At 44.9% G+C, this 22785-nt stretch overlaps 1 protein-coding gene across 2 annotated transcripts; it reads right to left on the bottom strand.

Annotated features, from left to right (window-relative positions):
* Positions 1–11744: 11744 nt before the first annotated feature.
* On the bottom strand, positions 11745–22744 carry CASP3 (caspase 3). Of its 2 annotated transcripts, none has more exons than XM_072335661.1 (8): positions 22676–22744; positions 20157–20296; positions 18626–18718; positions 17074–17198; positions 16464–16592; positions 14181–14356; positions 13620–13737; positions 11745–12509 (listed from the first exon to the last, which is right to left on the bottom strand). In XM_072335661.1, exons 3-8 carry the CDS (start codon positions 18697–18699, stop codon positions 12283–12285), a joined length of 849 nt encoding a protein of 282 aa, XP_072191762.1. In that variant the 5' UTR covers positions 18700–18718; positions 20157–20296; positions 22676–22744; the 3' UTR covers positions 11745–12282. The 2 variants fall into 2 exon arrangements, with proteins under 2 accessions (XP_072191762.1, XP_072191763.1); XM_072335662.1 differs by having other exon boundaries at positions 22668–22738.
* Between the last annotated feature and the right edge of the window lie 41 nt (positions 22745–22785).

Below are 22785 nucleotides of genomic sequence, written 5' to 3' on the forward strand. Positions count from 1 at the left end.
CCGGACAACGCGCGCCTACGCGCGGCCGCCGCTCGCCTCGGGGCGTTCGGAGCCGCGGGCCGGCCGCCGTGCGGGGAGAGCCAAGCGTGCCTCCCAACGGCGCCGCTCCCGCGCGGAGCGCCGCTCCGGGGCCCGGCTGCCCAGGGAGGCGCGTCGGCCCCCGCGCTTCCCTTTGCCGCAGCGCGGGCAGCCCCGAGCCTGCTGCTTAGGAGCCGGCCTCGCTTCGCGAAAGTTCTCGGTCTGCGGCACGTTCTGCGAACCGCCTTTGGTGGCGGCGTCTGCGGAGACCAAAGTGGCTCGTGGAATTGAGCTCGTCCCGCTGCACGCTGCGGAGGTCCGACTGGCTGAAGGGAGGCCGTGTGTGTCATCCCAGCTCTGCCCAGAGATGATGAGGGAAAGGCTTCGAGCACGGTGGGAGATAAGGAATTACTAATTGCAAAAGGTCCCACATAAATGCAGAGTGTGGCATCCACACCTGTCCTGCTTACATGCATGTCTATACATTACCTGTACATTCTTGCATGCATGTTCAGGTGAGTGAGCTGTATCCACAAAGCCAAACCAGCTAACTGGAAACTCAGGCTGAATCTGTATGGGCTTGAGGTCTCTGTAGGAAATGGTGGCACACTCAGCTGGCAGTGATGACCCCAAGCAGGATGGAGGCCGTCCCTACACCAGCTGTGACCAGTGTGAGAATCCACCGGGTTGCCACTCGGTCATCATCACACTGGGGAAGATCACCTGGGTGCCCCTCAATTGTCACAAAGCTGGTGGGGAGCTGAAGAACAGAGCACAACAGAGAGCCCCTCCGCCTCCCAGAGCAGCAGCGAAGGCTCAGGGGAGAGCAGCAAAGACAACTGAAAACATGGAGTGCCCCTGGTGCCCGGGTGACTGCACAGTCTGGGGTCTTTTAGGCTGTAGAGACTGTAGGAGAGAAAAGTAGGGAAGCAGGGATGCATTGCTTGCTTTCTTTTCTAGTGTAAGAACTAGAGAGCATCAAACGAAACTAACAGGTGTCGGGTTAAAAGCAGTCAGGAGGAGGAGGCTCTCTGCACAGCAGTTAATTGAACAGTGGTATTTCCTGCTTTAAAGTTCCAAGAGGTCACAGGGCATCAAAAAGCACCCGAGCACGCTCACAGAAGGAAAAAACACGAGGTGCTGTTAAACATAAAGACTCTGCATCAAACTACCCCCTAAGCAAGAGATTTCTAGAGGCTGGGAGCTGCTTTGAGGCTGCAATGGTATCCATAGATCTCTGCATCTCCATCTCAGCGGGTTGTGTTTTCTTAATGGGTTTTGCTTCGAGCACTTTGCTGTGTGGCGCAAAGGGCCCAACCGTGAATGCCTGCAGTCTGCCCAGCACTGTTCGGACAGCTCAGCCTGCAGAGGGAAAGGTTGTCCAGGCTGGTTTTGCAGTACTCTGTGGTTATTGGCATTTCCAGTGTATGCTCTTAGTTTGTTTGCGGAATGAGTGAGCTATGAAAGTCCGTAGTTGATGCGACAGCAGATGCTGTGGGAAGAACGCTTACAATCTCGCTAATAATTTCATCTCATATTCAGAGGACAACTCGTTCACCAAGTGGCCAGCCTGTGAATGACACTCGTGGTTCTGGGCCACCTAAACCACAGTTGCCTTCCTAGAGGAACAATAACCAGTAGAATTTCCAGCTCTCTCTTTCCACTTCTTCCCGCTGCCTTCCTCTGATCTCCACAGGGCTCACGCAAAGGCATTAACAAAGACATTCCTCTCCATGTCTTCTGCAATGAGAAGTTCCTGGGATGTACTAGAAGTTAAATCTTCTGCAGTGGTACTTTCACAATGCTGGAAGGTAAACGGGAGCGCTTTTTGACATGGAGCTTCCAACCATGACTTCACCCAAGAGCAGAGTTCTGGCTTTCCTAACTCTGCTGTTTCAGTAAGACCTGGCAACGTTCAAATCAGAACATTTAACCGCAGAGTGTCTCATATTCAGAGCATTTTCTCTCCAGAATTGCCAAAGTTTGCAGCTTGTGCTATTCATCATCTTCCACAGGGAATCAGTTGATTCCATTAGCACCCTGCCCACCGCTCGCAGATTAACTGTGCTGGCCTGCCCTTGATTTCTATGAGAAGAAAAGAACATATCCTTCAAAATGGGAATCCATGAAGTTGCAGAGGGTAAATAAGCCATCCAGCTTATTTTTGTAGTTTAATAACATTCAGGGAACTGCTCAGCACCGCACACCAGCAGCAGCACCCCGACGCTATCTGCAGCACGTAGAGTGCTTTCTTAAGGCATTTCAGTGCAAACACATCCGTGTGGCACCTCTGCTCTCAGCTAGGTGCTGCTGGCCTAGGCTTAAGACACCCTCTTCAGGCTCTGCCCTCTAGAGCCTGAAGAGGGTATCTTAATTACATAGCGCTCCTCAGCTCTCGTGTTATTTCAGCTGCACCGGTCTGATTGCTGAGAATGTAGATGGCAGGAGAGCTGCTCTGTTGTTGTTGGTAATAATGACATAAAACCAGTCCAGGATGGAAAAAATTAAAAAAAAAAAATAAAAAAAAATCCTGTTGCTATTTTAGTGTTGTGAAAGGATGTGTCGGGGTGACTTCACAACAGGAATGTCTGAATTAGCTGAAGAAAGTGCTCCGAGCAAGATATTTTTAATCGACACTGTAAACACAGTCCTCTGTGGCCAGCAGTGAGTGCAGTTTGCAAAGCGTGCCAGAAAAAATGAGCCAACAAAAGAAAAGACAGATGTAAGAATAAAGCTTTTCTTTCGCAACGCAAAGCCTCTCACACTTTCTGTGAAGGTGGGTGCCCTCATTCATTAAGCTGCTCCTTTACCCAGCCGCTAGGGGATTCGCTCAGAAAGAGCCCAGACACAATAACAACCCACAGCACGGCTGAGTGGGCAGGGTCCCCTAGCCCCTCTGCCTCAATCCTGCTCAGGCAGGGACACCCAGTGCAGGGGCCCAGGCCCCTTTGGGAGCTCTCCCAGTAGGAAACTCCACGCTAGGGGTGTTGAACTGTAGGGCCGAGGGGCATGGGGAGCAAACCAGCTGTGGCACCTTCCCAGGGTGTCACCTGGTCAGATGGGTCAGCATGGACTAACCAACTCCCCACCTCTTATCATTGCCTCCATAGCTCCTGCACACCTGCTCTGGGCAGCAGAGCAGCAGCACAGGCTGTCACCCCACCAGCTCCTACCTCAGCAGCACAGAGAGAAGAATTTGAAGTTGTCTTAAAGCGTTTCTGGCTCAGGCTTCCTCCTGATGGCAAACAAGGCTGTGCTCTGTGCCCACACATCTGTGGGGATAGGTACAGACAGCTGAGCCTTTCCTCTTTGGCACAGTCCCTGTCTCACCCTGCAGCACGGACTGGGCGATGGCCGAATGTGATCCTGAAAACAAAGCAGCCAACTGTAAGGGAGTGAAAAATAAATGTTTAAATTTAGGCTCTTCTACCTTAAGCAGAAATGGTCACTACAAGATACAGAGCCATTTCCAAGACACAGAATCATAGAATCACAGAATGGCTTGGGTTGGAAGGGACCTTAAAGCGTCCCCAGCCCTTGCTGTGGGCTGGGCGTCCCCCACCAGCTCAGGCTGCCCAGGGCCCATCCAACCTTGGACACCACCAGGGATGGGGCACCCACAGCTCTGGGCAGCAGCACCAGCACCTCACTGCCCTTTCAGTAAAGAATTTCCTCTTTACATTTAGCCTCAATCTTCCCTCTTGTAGTTTAAAGCTTTGCACTTGCCCTATCACTATCACACCATGTACAAAGGCACTCCCCCTCCTGCTTGTAAGCTCCCTTCAAGTACTGGAAGGCCACAGAGTCAGAACCACCTTTGAGGTTTTGGCTGTTTTGCCTTTTCTAATCAGTGTTTAATGATTAACAGATGAGTAAGTGCTGTATAAGGAGTGCTGCCTGCTGCCTGCGCTGGAGCTGCCCAGGCTGACCTCCAGAGCTTCAGGACAGCTTCTGCACACCCGGCTTCCCGGTCTTCTCAGTCACAAATGGATCCACCTTCTGCGTGTGCTGAAATAACTGAAGCCAAGTTCATCTACCACACCTCTATTGCCAGCCTGCAGAGCCCAGTAAGTTCATCTTCTGAACAGCAGCATCTGGCTCAGTGAGCTGTTTCTGGAGTGCAGCTCGGCAGTGACTCATCTCTCCTGGAGCCCATCTCACTGCACTGCTCCCACAGCCAGTCATTTCTGTCGCTCTGACCGTTGCCCCGCTCTCAGGTTTGCTCAGCCAACACAGCCCGGGAGAGGCTCTCGAGGCGGGATGCCAGGGCTGGGCAGATAACCAGCAGCGGCAGCACCGACTTGCAGCCCTCTGTTCTCAGAACTGGCTGCCTGCTGGGGTCCTGCCAGGGTGGGCTCGTGGGGAAGCATTGCAGCAAAGCAGCGGGAGGTGCTGAATCCTCGTGTGTCAGCCCTCAGCAGGGTTGCTCTGTATCTGTAACCGAAAGAGGTCAAGGCAGGGGATGGAGGGAGGGAGAAGAAAAAGTATTGGCTATTAATAGCAAATATGAGTAGCAGCTTTGTTTTGAATGCCGTATTTAATCAGTGATGTGCAGAAGGCTCGCAACACACTTTACCTGCTGACTTGCCACGTACAGATCAGAGAGGGACAGACAGATTAAACAAACTTTGCAGAGCAGGGAAGTTTTAAATAGGCTAAACATCCAGACTCAGAAACAACCTGGGGATGTTGCTCAGACAGCCTCAGCGCCAGCCTGTGCTCAGGGAATTCAGCCCCCTCCCCTTCCCAACTGCCGGCATTGGGTTTCCTCACCGCTCTCGTTTCGCTCTTTGTGTCTGCGTGGACGGTAAGTCCCCTGAGACAGCAACCCTCACGTTCAGTGTCACAGTGCCCGGTACGAACGCGTCCTGCTGTTGGAGGGACCCCCGCTCTCGTGTAGCGCTGAGAATTAACACAGCTCTATGCAGCAGTTCTCCAGCAGAGTGACAGGTTTGCCTTTGTGTTTTCAGTGCCTCCAAGATGTAAACAGCAACAACCAGAAGGTCATCCAGGGCTAGGAGGCAGCAGAGTAGACAGGCTTGCTTCCTTGGCTCTGGAGGTCACAGCTGGGCCCAGGAGACCAGCTGGACACCGCTAGCCCATTAAGTCAAGGGGAGGACTCCGAAATAAATAAATAAAGCTCAGATGCTCGTGGTAATTATTTGCATATTTGCACCTTGCTTTAAAGCATTCCATGCGGGTCGGCAAATCCTCCTTTTAATGAAAGGAGCACTCCGCAGGTATGCATGCTATTGAGCTGCTAAGCAGCAGCAGCCGCCCCAAGGGAAGGTTCAGCAGAGAGATAGCTGCAGCAAAGGCAGGCGGCTGCCAGGTGGAGGCAGAGCTCCACCTCTTCCATGGAGGTAGTTGTAAGGGAGCGCTGAGTCACCTGCTCCCTGCATAAAGGAGCTGGAGAAATGTAATTTCCTTGCTTTTCTTTTGCTCCTGCACCATCACTTCACTTTTGGAGTGAGTCTGGCTGTCGAGTCAGTTTTCTTTCTTGGAAAGCATTGTAGTCTTGTACCTTGGGCTAATATGTAACAGCCTGATAAGGTGGTAATGATAATAGTTCTCAATCAGCTTCAAAGCAGGGGTAATCTGTCATTCCTTGGCAAGGAAACATTTAGCGCACATAAAATAGCTGTAAATACTTGGTGGAATTCTGGCAAATAACATTTACACAAAGCCCTTAGCTCTGTGGGTGAGGTTCCTGCAGGCTTCCCTCTCTCCACTCAGGTATTCGGAGTGTCTGTGATGCTCTGCCCGATCTCTCCCTGCCCGCAGTGCTCTGTGGGTGCAGCCTGGTGGCCCAGCAGATCTGCCAGCACCCGTCACCCTCAGGAATCCCGGACTGCTCAAAGCCATGCCATGTTTAGCTCCATTGCTTTCAGTGTCACATCAGCACCTCTCCAAGCTGCTCCAAAAGCATGTCCTTAATGCTCCAAAAGTGGCCTGTAAATGGAAGGCTCCCGCAGCTGTGTTGGCATGGGGCTGCAGCCAGTGCTTTACATGGTAGCCAAACAAATGGTCCCTTAGAAAGGAGGGAAGTGGTGAGCTCCACCACAGCCGTGCTATCTCTCAAGTGATGGTGATGAAGACGCAGTTGAAGTCCAGAGGAAAGCCAAGGAGTGAACTGAACACATGGCTCTCCACACTTTGTATGTGTAAGCTCAGAGCTGGATGCCCAAAGTGGACGGCTCACTTGGACTGTTACCAGCCTGTGTTCCCAAAGCAGGGAGGCACAGGGAATGTCCCATCTCTGCCCTCAGCAGCTCCATGCCCATTTCCAGCCCTGTGGGCAGGAGCAGGCAGAGCCTCAGGCAGGCTATGATCAGGGCTCACCCCTCACCATGCGTGGCACAAAAGGAACATAAACAGGAAACACGAAGCCACAGGAAGTTCGACTACAGAAGTTTCAGTGTTCATAGAAGCATTATTTGTAATACTTCTATCGCTGTGCCTCGTGCCAGGAAAGAGCGTTTGATTTCTCCCCCTGCTAAGAACTCGGGGAGGTAAAATGTTCCCTCCAGGTTATGGACTGTTCCCCAGCCTGATTCTCACCACGTTACAGCACGGTGGCACTGAGCTGTGACTGCTCACACCCTTGCGCTGGGGGTGCTGGGATTAGATGATCGATTTCTCCTAAATTCTCCATCTATCTGCTTTCTAATTCCTCCTTCTCTTGTCTTGGCACACCTCACCTCCAGGATTTCCTCATCCACAGACACAAACTCAGCTCCATCCCCTGCCCTGCTGACGGATGGACCACTGCCTGCTCCAGACACAGTTCCCCCATCACACTAAAAGCCAGACGGTCTCCCCGATGATTCCCCTTAGTAGCAAAATCTTCACCTTGATAAAATACTATTTCTGACCTCCATTACCCAGCTCCTGCAATTCCCTCCCTGCTTGTTTTCCCTCCCTTTCCCCCCAGCTTCATCACGCATCACCAGCTGAACACAGGTCAGCACCAGTGGTTTACCTGGAGGATTTTAGCACTGTTATCTATCAGGGCATTCCCCTGGTCCGATGGTTTTGCTTTCTAAACACTTGCAGTGGCCATCCTCCCTCCTCATTAATTCTCTGCTCCCTGGCCCCTTCCCCCACATCCCACACCCCTCTTCTGTAAGCCACACGACTTCCTCCTTCCCCCTCCCTGGGAACACTTTCTGAGCATTTTTCAGCCACTTCCCTTTTTCAGGCTCAACACGCAGCCATAGACAAATGAGCATGCAGCATCCTGGGCACACACGGGAGTAACCCCTGCCTCCAACCGCCTGCCTGCCGCAGCACATTTTAATCTCATCAACAACTGCACCAACTATTTATAATCAGCTCTCTGATTACATTCCTAAGGTCAACGTCCAGCGCAAAAGACTTGGTCTGGCCTGAGCTCTGCTGCAGTTTTCTCCCCTCCAACAGAAGTTCACAGAATGTGCTCATTCCTATGTGCCACCTCCCTCCTGCTGGCCCGCTCGCCAATGTGATTTCATTTGATGATGTGAAAGGCAGTTCAAACCTCTGTGCTGGCATGCTGAGCAGATGAAGCCCACGTTGTGGTCTGCACACCATAAACCCCAGCAGGACCCCAAGCCAACTGCTGACAAAGCAAGGTGGTATCTCCTTTTAGCCAGCCTTGTTGCATGGTGCCATGCAGAAGGGGGTACGGACTGCAGGAAGCTGCTTTTAGCTGAATGGGATAAAAGGGAAGGCAAAACATCATCACTTTAGGGCCGGAAATTGAAAGGGAGAGAAAGAGGAAATGCCCGTGTCTGTTACAAGGGATCCTACAGAAAGAAATTTCTCTGTAAGGTAGCTGTCAATGTTTAGTCTTACTTACGTTCTTGTATAGAAGAGTGCGGGTTGTTTCCACTGCTCTCCTTAAAGGTGTTGTGGTTAATTAAGTAGACCCTGTACATCCTTGATGACTATGAAATGCTATGGTGGCTCTCTTCATACACAGGTCCACCCTCGCATCAGGTCCTCTTAGACCGCTCATCACAACATCATCACTTTGTGCACATGAGAGAAAATCAGCAATTTCAGCCTCCTTTAGAGGGAAGGAGACAACTCAGAATGGGATGGCCCATTTCTATATACAGTTTGAGTCCAGAAGGATTAATTATATCATCTAGGTTGGTCCTCTCACACCCCATGCTGCTGAATTTCACTGGCTGAGTCCATATGAAGCTCACCATGTTCTGCAGACAGCAGCATCTTGGCCTCACAGCAGACAGAGCACCATCGCTGGTCCCAGTGAGTCCTCCCAGCTTTGTTGCAGCAGTGGTGACCTACTGAGCTCAATTCCAAGCACTGCCTGCAAATGTTGAACAAAATGCTCTGGAAAACGAATACTGTGCATCTTTCTTCTGAGACACTTTACATGGCCAGCTTCATGACAGAACACATGAAAGCAGACAAGAAAGCAGACATGATTTGATCGGAAAAGTTAGGCCTCACTACAATATTAGGTTTTTAAGACTTGTGGCTTACGAAGCCACAAAGAGCTGTATAAGAGTTGCTTCATTCAGGAGTGTTTCGGTTTTGGTTTTGAGTTGTTTGTTAATGGGAGTTTGGGAGATTACTGTGCTATCTACGGTGACACCCCGTGGTGGTGAAGGGTAGTTATCCCTGAACCCTTTATCTCGCGACAACAGGCTCTGCTATGACTGTCCTGCTGCTCACCCTCTCTAACAGGAGGAGATACACCACTGAAAGGCAGTTTCCCATCAGAACAAGCATACTTCCTTTTATGATATAAGGAGTAAAGTTTCCTGCCGCGATGTAATTTATCCCTTACTACCTATAAAGTTAATATTTCCAAAAGCGATTTCATAAGCAGAAATCAACCACAAGTAACATAGCATTTGAGAATATAAATTGGATATAAAATTACATCTGCAATGGAAGAGATTACAGTATGTATCCAGATGAAGCGCCACAACAAGGCCACAGGCTGCGGCTCGGGAGGCTCAGGATGGGTGCTGGGAACACTCTGGGGGCTGTTTTAGCTACGTTCTTGGGTGAGTAGTACAGCACGGTACAGAACATGGCACTGCACAAGAAGGTCATTGTAGGCTCTCAGGATTTGACTAAAGGAGACTGCTGCTGGGAGGCTGCAGCGCTGGTGATGGGGCTGCTTTGGTTGGGACGCTGGAAACGCCCTCTAGAGGCTCCCTCCAACCACCACTTCACGAGTAAGCCAGCAGCTGAGCAGACAGCCTTGTCAGAGCTAAGGCTCCTGGTACTGCTCCCGAAGCACCGGTGTCAGACGTCTGCAAGACAGAGACGTGTACATGGCCATAGCTGAAATTGATGTCTTGAGTACCAAGTGTGTGAGTTCCGTTCTATGGGTAGCTCAAGGGCAGACTATAACAATTTACTAGCATCTATCTTTGACTCACTTTTTCTTTATCCTTTTAATAAAGGTAGATTTGAAAATATACAGTCCCAAAGGTTGTCGTAGGAGAGGCCAAAGCAACTGCATTGAATATACAGATTCGCTTTGCCAGAACAGAATTCTTGACCTGCTATAATAAACCAAGCACAACAAATTGCCTACCCAGTTTCAACCTGAGTCTTGATCCTCTTTGTTCTTCCTTTGCCTGGCATCGATTGCATTTAAAAAACCAACACTGAACATTTGGGTTTTGCTGGTTGTCTTTTTTCCTCCCCAGTGGAAAGCAGACAAACATCATTTCATCTCTCCTGTGTCATCTTTGTTAACTTCCTTACAGCAGGTTTGTGGTTCTGGTTAGCTATTCAAATCAGCTACAGACTAAGGTCAGGCTCCTTAAAAGCCTTTTCAGATACTATTTACACCAGTGATCCAGGTAGCTGTGAGAATACCTATATGTTTAGTTGAAAACACAAGCACTTGTTTTCCAAGTTCAGCTTAAGAACTGCAACGTTTGGTATGAACGCCTGCCCCAGAACAGTGAAGAACTTCCAGAAAACAAAGAAACAAAACCCACAACCATACAACAATTGCCTCCCTCCCATCTCAGAAGTCTGTTGGGCACAAATTACTCTTTCCCTACGCCCTACCTCTGTATCCTCCTCAATAGCCTACACTTGTTGTAGCCGAGCTTCAGCTCAGTTCTTCTCCATTTTAGCAAGTCTTGTATATCAGAACTATTATTTAGTCCTGCCTTACAACAGAACCCAAATTAACACAGTGTTTCTTGTGAAGCATTCGCTAGTGAGTCTTGGTTCTAATACTTCAGAGCTGGAAAAGACAGGGATGAGATTTACCCAGCATTTCACTACGCTGTAGCAGAGCCAAGCCCAGAGCCTGTATACCCCAGCTTCAGCTCACACAAGTTGAGTAGAACTCTGTAATACCCTCAGGGTCTGGAGATGCAGGAACTCCTGCAGTCGTAACAGCTACTTTGGAAGAGTGGTATTTGTGTGGCTGAAATACCCCTGCAGGAAAAATGTTGCCCAGATGTAACTAGAATGTCTGACAGATCAAAACCAACTGCCAAAACTTTGTGTTCTTTAGTGCTCTTTCACCTGTGCTTGAAACAATACTGCTTTAGCTGGGACAGGATGAATGACATTCTCACAGCAAACAATTCAAGGAACATTCCTGTGCCCAGTTACTTCAAAGTAGATTAACTGAATTGCTATCAGCCCTTTCAAATATGTAACTGCACAGCTGTTGTGTTGCAGTTCTCAACGTATTTGGGGTTTCTGCAAATGTTAAGACAGACTAACCCTCTCTCCCAAAGCATTTCTGTGAGAGATGAGTTTCCTCCTATTCAGCAGTCATCAGAATGCCCATTTACAATGTTTAAAATCACCTCCCCTACATGACTGGTGAACCTTTAATCCCCATGTTTCACTTGCTCCCCTTATTACCTAACTGTCATGTATGTAATGCTTTAAAGAAGCATCTCAGCTTCTGGTGTTAAAGCAGATGGGGAAAAGGGAATGCTGCTCTTGGTTTTTTTTGGGGTTTTATTTTGAGAAGAAGGGATGTAATTGCTCAGATCCTAAACAAACAAGACATAGAGAAAAGCACTATACAATTCAGGTGACAATATTTAATTAAAAAACATCCAAACGGCTCCGGAAGAAGACATCAATTTGCTAACACCATTTATGCTACACAAGAGAAAGGATTGTAAGTCTTATTTTGCAAGCACCAGATGGTTATTTACCAATGTCTTCCTCTGTTCATCGAAAGACCGTCACAAGCTGAAACATTACAAAAAGCACATATGCTTTACCATTTTCTAAAAGCCTACTCCACAAAATCCAGGGTCAAAACTAAGAGACTTATGTTTACTATTCATTAACATACTAAGATCTTTTAAAAGACATGCGTAATTAACCCAACTGATAGCAAACAAGGAAATTTCTCTGGTAGCACCACATTCAGGCTTCCACAAAGATCAAATGTGGTATGTACACCTGCAGAAAGCAGAACCACCCTGATTTAAGGGCCAGAAAGAGGAAAGCTTGCTTTTCAGAATGCTGATTTTCTTTTGCATTGAATCTTGTGGCCTCATACATGCCCAAAGAGTATTAAAGCCCTCCCTAGGAGCTGCAATAAAAAAGGCATTTTGGGAAGACCGGTCCCTTAGTTCCTCAGCTTCAAGGCCAAAAACACAAATTCACTTAGAAACAGATACTGTGTTGATAAAGTTACCTCACCTAATGCTCCATATAAAAGGTTATCAAATAATTAAGACAAAATGAAAACGCCTCCTAAGCATATGTAAAAAATGAAATGGCAATTTTTCACAGTTTATTTCCTAATACAAGGAGTTTAGGCTACCTTATAACCTAAACTCGAAAAACTTGATTATTCTTTTGTTAAGAATTAACGTGTAATGACACTACTACCACATTACTGCAATTAGCAACCAGATCACACTCTGAATCTTCTTCCTACTGGCAAAGATACAAAACCAAACCATTTACAAGACCTGATTCTTTTAGCCGCTCCTTCTGCAAAGTGAAATGTAGCACCAAGTAGGTCCAGTAAGTGATGTGATTTCTCTTCAGTCCCCTTGTCATTTTTCCACATTCTTACTACGTTCAAATTTTCCTGTGCCTCAACTACACCAGTTTGCAATTCTAAGTGAGCCGTACCACGGGTTACTTCTAATAACGGACATCTCCAACTCTCAGATAGTTCGTTGTGCCTCATATGGCAGTGAACAGTAATTCAGACTGAAAAGTGGTATTCTGTACTAACAGTGTATAAATTACAGGTAAAAACCCAAAGTGAAAAACTGCACTTGGCAATTTTCTTTAGCAAGGAAAGTAAAATTCTTTGGTAAGCATAGACACAATGCATGGAATCTGTTTCTTTGCATTGAAATCCTGCCGAGTGGAACAGGATTCGTATTCTGCCACTCTGCGATTGACACGAGTTAAAATCTGCATGAGTTCAAGTTTCCTGGCATGTTCCTTCAGCATTCTACACAGAGACTGAATAAACCAGGAGCCTTCAGCTGCGTTCCTCCAGGAGTAATAGCCTGTGGAAGACAAAGAGACCAAGCTGATCAGATGTAGCAGTCTCTGACACAGGACAGGACAGCAGTTATAGAACGACACAACACACCCAAAAGGTAAACAAAATAAAACCCCTAATCAACACAGTTTAGATTTGACAGTCCCTTCAAATTTCAACCCAAAAGATTTTTCTAACCATCTGTTTTTCTAATATGAGAAGATTTTAGGTAGGTGAAAAAAATCAAAAGACAGGAGAATGATCTTCTGCTCTTACACATTAATTATTTATTACTTCATTACAGAATACGCATATGCAGGAGCAGCGACAGCACAGCGAGAGCCAAGACGCAGAACAGATTTCACAGCCACTATCTTCAGTTCTGAAAGCATGAATTGATTAATAGACCTTATTCCTGATAACTTCAGCATAGGAAGTTCCGCATGAATGTGCGCAAGAACTTCTTTACGGTGAGGGTGACGGAGCACTGGAACAGGCTGCCCAGGGAGGTGGTGGAATCTCCTCTGGAGATATTCAAGACCCGCCTGGACGCCTACCTGTGTGACGTGGTGTAGGGAGCCTGCTTTGGCAGGGGGGTTGGACTCGATGATCTCTAGAGGTCCCTTCCAACCCCTACAATTCTGTGATTCTGTGATAACTGATAATGCAATGGGCATACTAAGGGCCCTGATACCACTAATTCACTTAGGTTGCAATGAAACAGAGCTGACAGCCAAATAATACTTGGTGTTTATCACCATTTCAGTGTGTATAAATATACAGACATCTGTATATATATATATATATATATATATACAGATATATATATGTATGCATATACATATATATATCATACACATAGATGTCCAATTGCTCTGTTCTTTCAGAATCTTTTTTCCTGTTGCAAATTATTTGCATAACTCAGATTAAACCAATCTGCAGCACATTAACATTTGAGACAGACCTATAATGAGCTTTTTTTCTAGGAAATGAGAGCAGCAAGTAATACAAAGAACATCAGAAACTTCGGAGTAATCAGCCACTGAATGGAAAACACTGCCAACTGCCAGCATCACTGCAAGCAGATACATAGATACAGTTTCAGCAACAAAGTCTTTGTTTGCAAGTTTCTCACCAGGAGCAGTAGAATATGCATACAGGAAGTCTGCTTCCACAGGTATTTTCTGACACACTGTTTCATCTGGTCCACTGTCTGCTTCAATACCAGAATCTAGTTCTGTTCCTCTACAGGCCTATTTGTTGGAAAGAAGAATGGACAATAAAAAATAAATGAGAAAAGGCAGTGATCGTAATGACAAGAATATTGTCAATATTTTCAGCTTTGAAGCTGGTTAGACTAGTAAGACTCATAAGAAAAGTTACTAGCATTTATTTATATTACCCGTGGTTTGGTTAGAATGGATGTTCACATGAAAGTACATTCAGAAGCTCACTGAAATATTGGCTAGTGTTCAGAAAGATTTTGAATCACCTTAACTCATTCAAATTAAGGTGATTTCAGCTATTATAAATACTAAGAGAGCAGACTACTCCAACATCAGACCCGAAGGCAATCTTATTCTGGAAGTAAATCCCTATAAAGCAGTTTAAGGAATATTCTGTAGTTGTAACTAGTGGGAAACAATGTTCTGAAGTATTCTTATGATTTGATGATCACTGTTGAGTTGTACCTCACCTGAATGAAAAAGAGTTTGGGTTTCCCTGCCAGACTTCTGCACTTGTCACCTCTGAAAAGGCTTGTTAGTACTTTCAGTTCAAGAGGGCCATCTGTACCATAGAAGAGTCCTTCATCGCCATGGCTTAACAACACACAAACAAAACTGCTCCGCTTGCTGTGATCTTCTTCAGAAACTTGGAAGAAAAGAGAATTAACTTATTGCATTCTCCAGGAAGCTTTGGACATTGTATACTTCCTATGAGACAGAACTCACTAAGAACAACTGTTGCCAGATCTAGAAACCTCCAACACTTTTCACTTCTAATACAAGGAGCTGGTGTACTTTACTTCAGAAGGTCAGACTTAGAAAATCCTAAACTTAAGGCTGATCCTACCCATTGTAGAACATGGCCACGTGGAAAAAATGGCTATGAACATTGTGAAGAGACAAAGTAAGTTGGGGGTAATGATTCAGCACACTATCTCAGATTTCAAATGATACACCTCACTCACATGGTAACGGTCAATGGGATCAGGCTGATGGGAAGTTCTGAGCTTTGTGAAAGGACAGGGAAGTCTTGTTTCTCCATACATTTCAAACGTCTGGATTACATGGCAACTGTACTAAGAAAACTGAGGATGCTAGATAGACCTAGGTACTAACATTACACTTTTCCATCTGTTCTTGTCTTTGAGAAGCAAGGTTTTATCATAGAAGAATTCAGTGTTATAACAAAAGCAATATTAAATTATGTGATCTAACGCCATTGCTCTGTTGTTTTTAATCACAGAATGGCACGGTTTGAAAAGGACCACAAAGATCATCTAGTTTCATCCCCCCTGCTATGTACAGGGTCGCCACCCCCCAGACCAGCCTGCCCAGGGCCACATCCAGCCGGGCCTTGAATAGGCCAGGGATTCCCTTGAATAGGGATGGTGAAAGTCTAGCAAGACTTTACAGGTTTCTGTGTTTTGCACTTAAAGACCTTTAAGCATGACTTAAAGCTTTTCATCTTGTGGTATGCAAAGATAAAGAAGATACGTTCTACTATGTTATTTGTTCCCTGAAACTGTGAGGATTGTTCTTGATGACCAAGATGATTCCTTTAAGTATATGAGAAGATACAAACAAGGTTTAAAGGAAGGGATCCAAAAGGAATTTTGAGTGGGAATCTCAAGAAAATGCAAGAGTTAGTAGACAGAAAAAACATCATAGTCCCAAAAGCTGAAATCTTCTGCTCAGCTTGCTGAAATACTATTCTATTGCTGAATTTCTATTCTAGAAAAACTGAACTGTTTTTATTCTTCCCAATCAATGCATGCTCAGGCATTCCTATAATCTATGGACAAGCACTACATCTATAAGAGTCAAGAAAAGCTAGTTTTGGGGAATCTCTCACTAGGCCGTAGTTTACACCATCCGTTTGGAGGTATACCGCAGGTAAGAGAGAAGCCTGGAATCAGAGAATGTGCCTTCCACTTTCAGCTTCTGTCAACAAATAAGCTGCAAGTTACCTATGCCTAGGAGTCTTCTCTGGCATGAACATTACCTGGAACTAAATAGTCAAATCTATGCTAGCAAACATATATATTTAAAAAACAGGATTGCTGCAGACTAGTTTACTGTTGGGAATACTCCCTAGAACATTTTCACTGCTGAACTGTGACCAGAAACAGTTTGAGAGAGTGCCACAATTGTGCCAGAGAACCTTCCAACAGTTTACTGGAGTAGACTATTTCAGAGCAACAGAACACTTCCAGGCACCATATAATTTACTAGTCTAGATGTAGTCACATCCAAACAAAACAAGACCAATGCAAACAACAGCATAAAGGTCTCCCTTGAAAGACAGCTGTTTTGCATCACAAGCCAAGCAAAACATGAGTTACTTCCCTAAAAGAGTAATTCAGTCCACACACTTGTAGTTCTGGTCCCTTGATAAGAACACCTCTTGGACCACACTGCCCAGAACCCTTCTACCCAATTAAGTAGGTTTCTTTCCAGCTCACAGTTTTGGTGATCCAAAGGTCAGAAAATAAATCATTCTGCATTTAAATTTCAGCCTGTTTTTCCAGCCCTCTTTAGAAGATGAGAAAGGATTCTGAGACAACAGTGACGGCACAAAAGACGGAGAGACAGCAAAGATGATTTAACATAAGAACTATGATGTTTATGTTCTCTTTAGCAATAAGGAGGTGTGAAACGCTCTGTAAAAGAACCACAGAAGAAGAGATTTAAGTACTAGAAGTGATTTTAGAAACAGTGAATTTAACACACATTCTGATCATACTTGAACTTACCATTTTTTAATAGCTTAAAAATATCTTTGCTTGACAGATCATTGTTAAGCTTGATTTTATATCCCAGCTTCATAAAAACTTCTCTGACACTTGCAGCATCTGCATCCGTGCCTGAACGAGATGACAGTCCTAGACATAAAAACCAGGTATTATTTTGATGTGATACAAATGGCACAGTCTGATTGAGCCAAATTATTTTCTTTTTTATACCCGCATCAGTCTAGAATAATATTCCATCATTCCAGATCCACTCCAAGAAAAAAACATTGTGCTATTATACATGCACTCCCCTCCCCATCCCCCCTCCCATGCCTATTTCATATATTTATCTATTACTTATACCTACCTATCCATATTGAGAAAATTATCTTATTTGCATAACAGAAGTCATGACTAAAAGGCACGGCAGATTTGCACACTGCCAATCAGTTTTTCCTCCCCACTACTCCCTCTGTGCTTATTTAGAATACACTGAAACAAATCCTACCCACTCAAACCACTTAATTTTAGAACGCGATCAAAACTGGACTGCATATTTAACTCTGAAGAATAATACATGCCTCAAGTTTATCTGAAGTACAGGAAAAAAAGTAATAATTAAAAGCAGTACCGGTATCTCGGTGGAAGTTCTTATTGTTTATTATAACACATAATCCCATCTCTGGATAATCCATTCTGTAACTGTCATCAGGCAGAATTCCAGAGTCCACAGACTTGCTAGCAGGTAAGTTCATTCTGTACATAAACCAGACAAACTTACGTATTAATTCCTGTTTTTCTTCTCAGATTTCTTAATATTTAAATAAATAGATGGGTATTTAAGCAAAACCAGTCAATTTGCTATCTGATTTGTGAAAGTGATTCCTGTAAAATCAGTGGACAGATCTGACATGAGACTAATGAAGAACACATTTGCCCAGAGGTTGAAGTACCCCATTAATCCGCTCTGTATGGCTATGCTCCCAAATAATATGATTGATTCAAGTTCTGTTAAATCTTTGCATATGCACATAAACAGATCAATAAAAGTAATTCATATTTGTAGTATTTTTCTGTGCAATTTGTAGCAAGCTTAAAATTCAAAGCATCAAGGACAAACTCTCCAAAGTGATAATATCTTTGCACAGAATAACTTAATACTTAAAACATTAACTTAATGAAACCAATGATCGTACCACTAACAAATCAGTTGTGGATTTGTTTGTTTTTGTTTGTTTGTTTACTACTGCCTTTTGATAGCTGTGTACCTGGAGGCAAGGTCAGCTCTAAGACTCTAAGCCAAACCTGGATATGAATTCCACTTAAAAGCTGTATTACCACTACGTTTTCACAGGTAAACATCCTAAAGCTAGAAAACGACAGAGACTCTGCACAGCTATAATTCTGCCTCAATGAGCACACTAATCACACCATCCCTTGTGACTGAAGCCACTTCCAATGTTACACAGTCAACACATACTGAAGTCTGTCTGTCTTTCCTCATTTAAGCATACATGCAAGCGGTTACAAGATTGAGACCTGCTATCACATTGAGTTTTACAAATAAAGAGTTTGTAATGCTCTTAAATCAACTTTTCCTTGAGGCACTTGAATGAATGACTTCAGAAGGAAATTATCTTCCCAGGGAGGGCATAATCTGATCATAGTGCTACGCCAATGGAACAACGAATGTCACCAGGAAAAACAGGACTGCTCATCTTCCTTTCCACTGCTATAAATCCCCTTTGCACTACTCCTTCTGCACATGTAGGTCTACAGAAGGCCAGTTTAAGAGACTGAACTGTCTGCTGCAGGTTCCAGCGAGCTCTAGAAGCAGTTCAAGGAAAGGTGTGAACATTTAGCCTAGGTTAAGACAGAGAAGTTTCTTTTTAACTATAGTTAATGGCTTGGTAACTGCTAACCCATATCTAGCTGCACCTTAAGTATTCTGCTTTTTAGTTCCTTGTTCATACATATGGCCTGTTTTGTCAGAGATGGTATACTTGCAAAGCCAGCACAGAAACTTTAATACTTTTTTTTTCCTTTTTAAATGATTAGCATACTTTAGCATATTTGAAAGCTTAATTTTTAATAGTATCTCTTCTACAGCTCTCGTCTTCAGTTACAGCACAAGATTCCTCAACACTTACATTGAGAACTTAAGCCAAAAGTATCTCACTTACCCTTTGGAACCAGGGAAAGATTTTGCATCTGACAGATCTTCCCCCGAGTGTGGTCCATCTTTTAAGTCTGTCATTCTGGCTCTTGATTATCAGCTTGAAAACACAAGCAAAAAGAAACATAAGACAATTTTCATGCAGCATAATACCTTCAGGATTGCTAACATTTTCCATAGAACTACCATGGGTAGAGAAGACCACTAAGATCACCTAGTTCAACCATCAACTCAGCATTTTGTTAGCTCTTCTTAAAGCTCTGCACAATCAGAGAATATATATATGTATGTATGTATGTATATGTATATATATATATGTATATTAATATTATGGAGAATACAAATAAGTTCAAAGGAAATATTCATACAGAATGACTTCAGCCTAAGGATGTTAGTAATAGTAGGCAACAGTAAGCATTTCTGAGTAATCTCTATGTATCTTGTACTGTAAAGAACAGTCAATATTTTCCTGAATTAAAGCATCTTTGGAAGAAAAGGTGTAGATCTCATAAAAGCAAGACAGTAACAAAGAAATTTAAAGTAATCTCCAAAATATTATAAACATCCCTAAATGCTTTAGTGGCATTTTAATACTATGAATATTGTGTCATAATTGGAACATTCTATCTCACTACAATGGTGAAATTCAAATTCAATTCTCATCAGTATAAGTGAAGCCAATTGCAATTTAAATAACGTAAAAATCCAACAACACAACTTTAAATAGTTGTTGGAATGAGTCCTGCACTGTGGACTGCTACTTAATTCTGATCAGTGCATAGGGAAAAAAATGTTGAATGATATCAAGGCAGAAATTAATTTAAAAGCAATAATCGTTTGTTCGAGTTGATGGTTTGATTTAGAAGGGACCTTAAAGCCCCCCAAGCCCCAGTCGGTGCCATGGGCTGGGTGCCCCCCACCAGCTCAGGCTGCCCAGGGCCCATCCAACCTTGGGCACCTCCAGGGATGAGGCACCCACAGCTCTGGGCAACAGCGCCAGCACCTCACTGCCCTCTGAATAAAAAGAAAACAAAAAAAACCAAACAACTTCTCATTGTCTAATGTAAATCTACCCTCTTAGTTTAATGCCATGATCACAAGTTATCTTTAACTTGGGATTCATTAAAGGTCTAAGCATCACAAAGTTAAATCTCTGCACAGGACAAAGTAATAATGACTCAGAAGTGGATGAATGATTAGACCTCAAGAAAAAGACAAGGCATGAGAAGGCAAGTATTCTAACTTGCTGAGCAGGCAGACCTATGGTGAACTGGGATCTATAAGTAACCAGGCTAACTTATCAGTTTATGATGAAGTTAAGGCAAAGGTTCTTAATGTGAGGCTCACAACTAAATCTGCCATCTCGTACTATCATATTATCACCTGCTTTCTTCTTATTTATATTCTCAATAATACACCATGGGACCTCCTTGGGACCACGTATTTTCTGTGGCTGCAATTGCCAATGCATGAAAAGCACTATTCTGGGTACGTATGAACTTCTCGCTTTCCTTGTTTCTTAAAAGACAGTTACTTACATTTTTAGTAGCTCCAAAAGATCTTCAAGGTTATTCTGACTACTGCTTCACTGTATCTTGAAGCACTGACGTAATTAAGAAATATGGTTCATACGATGATAACAGACTCGAGAACTATATCATAATACATAGGAGATCTCCTGAAAAACAAATTACAGAAGCATCAAAAAAAAGCTGTTATTTTAGAAATAAAGTTCATCAAATGCATTATCAGTTTATACTTTAGAAACACACTTTAAATATGAGGCAGGAACCCAGTTGATTATGCTGAACTTCCCTGCCTAGCACCATGATTGGGATTCACTCTGCCTAGCTACCAAGTTTAATTTCTTAGAAGTTCCCTACATGAAAAATAAGACACATGCTTCCAAAGGGTAACACAAGCATAGAACTCTCTGCTTTTCAGTTGCAGTGAACTGTAGAGTTTGACAGTGCTGGGAATTGGCAAGAACAGCTGCCATAGAAAAGAATGCCTGATGTCCCCCTGCTCTGGCCCAGATATTTCTCCAGCACTGTGAAACTCCGCAATGCCAGCACTTAAGGGCTGGGCCCAGGCAGTGTAAACTAACAAATATATGACCACCTGCACAGTCTGCAGCAACTGAATGCTTCACTAACAAGGATATCAACACTTGCCACAAACAGTAAGAATAAAAAAGGATCTTCAACAACTCAGTGACCTTAAACTAAGGCATCTCCTTGATGCTTTTGTAGCCCTGATTAAGAATTGCTGTCATTGATCCAATGTAAAATTGGATTATAACGAGTTACAGTTTTGTTCCCAAAACACGTTTTGCAGTACCATACTACCAAAGTATGCCTTACTATAGCACTTGCAAGCTTACCTTTTAACAGATGGTTTCAATTGTTTAATCAAGCATTAAAGACTATTGCATTCAGTTGCAGCTCGAGTGGAGCTTGTCAAAGTGTCTTCAAAGAGACATAATGCAGAAAGGCTTGGTATTCTACATTAGCCATTTAAAATATGTGCTCTTCACCTTCAGAATCCGTAACTCACCTTTAACATTTGGGAGTTTCTGAATGCCTTAATGCACCAAGTCACGTGCGCTTCTCTAAAAGGCAAGAGACATCCACAACACAAAGAGAGACCTGGTTCCTTGCTAGGCACTCAAACGCACGCTTTCTGCTCTAAAGCACCAGTCAGGGTGACAGCAATGCTCCCCGCAGGACGATGCTGATTCAAATAGACTAAGAATTGCCTCATCCTAGTTGAGGTAATGCAATGATGTCATATTCTGCCAAGCAGAATTCACATTTCCCTGTGGAGAATGATCTCATGCTGAAAGGGACGGGGAAAGAAATCAGGACAACGCTTCAAAAAATTAATAAGAGAACTTATTCTGCTCCTTGATGCTCCTTTCCTGAAAGCTTTGGTAAGAAGAGCTTTCAATCACAAGGAAACAAAAAATTAAGCAGCAAATACAAGCAGCAGCTTTTTTAAAAGCCCAGCAGAGTACGTTCTGCAGATGTCAGGAAGCCTATTTTTATGACTTGTTTTACAGGATCGCTGTTTCAAGTCACACAGGCTAAGCAAACAGACTGTGAGATGGAGATAAAGGGTGTAAAGACAGCGATCTGCAGCAGTACAATGTGGTAAAACACAGTGCTTGAAAGAGCCACAACGCTCAGCAAGCTATGAGAAACAACCAGCGTCTCCTAGACAGCAATGAAACCAAAAGCATATTTTGCTCTATCTAGATGCAGTTGTTCCAAAGCTTTTGTTTTGATAGGGAGATGATGTAAGTATTTAATTTGTTCCATCCTGGATTTATTTATCGTACTCAGATCTTCGTATCACTGCTGCCACATAAGAACCACCAAGGTTGTCCAGAGAGGCGGTGGATGCCCCAACCCTGCAGACAGCCCAGGTCAGGCTGGAGGGGCTCCGAGCACCTGATGGAGCTGTAGGCGCCCCTGTTCAGTGCCGAGAGGGGACCACGCGGCCTTCAGAGGTCCCCGAATCGATTCCACGATTCTCTCCGAGGCTGTTGGCTTGAATTTTGAACCGCACAAGCCGTGCAGCACCGACAGTAACAGCCAAGCTTCCGAGAGAGGAAGGGAAGCCTCGAGCTGACCCGCCTCCAGCTGCCCTCACAGCCGGGCAGGCAGCTCGCCCTCCTGCCCTCCAGCTGCTACAAAGCAACCCGTCACAGCCACGAAGCGCGTGTCCGAAACAGAAACCGCCATCACACAACGCGTCTTACGGGCGAACAGCAGGGCACAGTTCGCCGCGCGTGACCGCAGGCGCACAGTTACGGGACTATTCGAGGCTGAAAGCTGTTATTTTACGCCCTAGTATACACGCGGTAACGCTAACGCAGCTGCGCTCCCTGTGGCCGCAGCGCCGCCATGGCGGAGCGCTCGGAGGGAACAAAGCGCAGCACGCCCCGCCGCGCCCCTCCCCGTCTCGTCCACCCGCACCGCCGCCGCAAGGCCGGGCAGCGCGGCTCCCACCCCTCCCGCCGGGCAGCCGGTTCTGTTCCGCCGCGCCTCCTCACCTCCTTCACCTCCTCCTCCACCGCCGCCCGCTCCGCCGCGCCGCCGCCAGGGGAAGGCCGGCTGCAGGCAGCCCCGCCCCAGCGCTCCGGCCCCGCCTCCCAACGGCCGC

The sequence above is a fragment of the Excalfactoria chinensis genome, chromosome 4, assembly GCF_039878825.1.
Source record: "Excalfactoria chinensis isolate bCotChi1 chromosome 4, bCotChi1.hap2, whole genome shotgun sequence".
NCBI lineage: Eukaryota > Metazoa > Chordata > Aves > Galliformes > Phasianidae > Excalfactoria > Excalfactoria chinensis.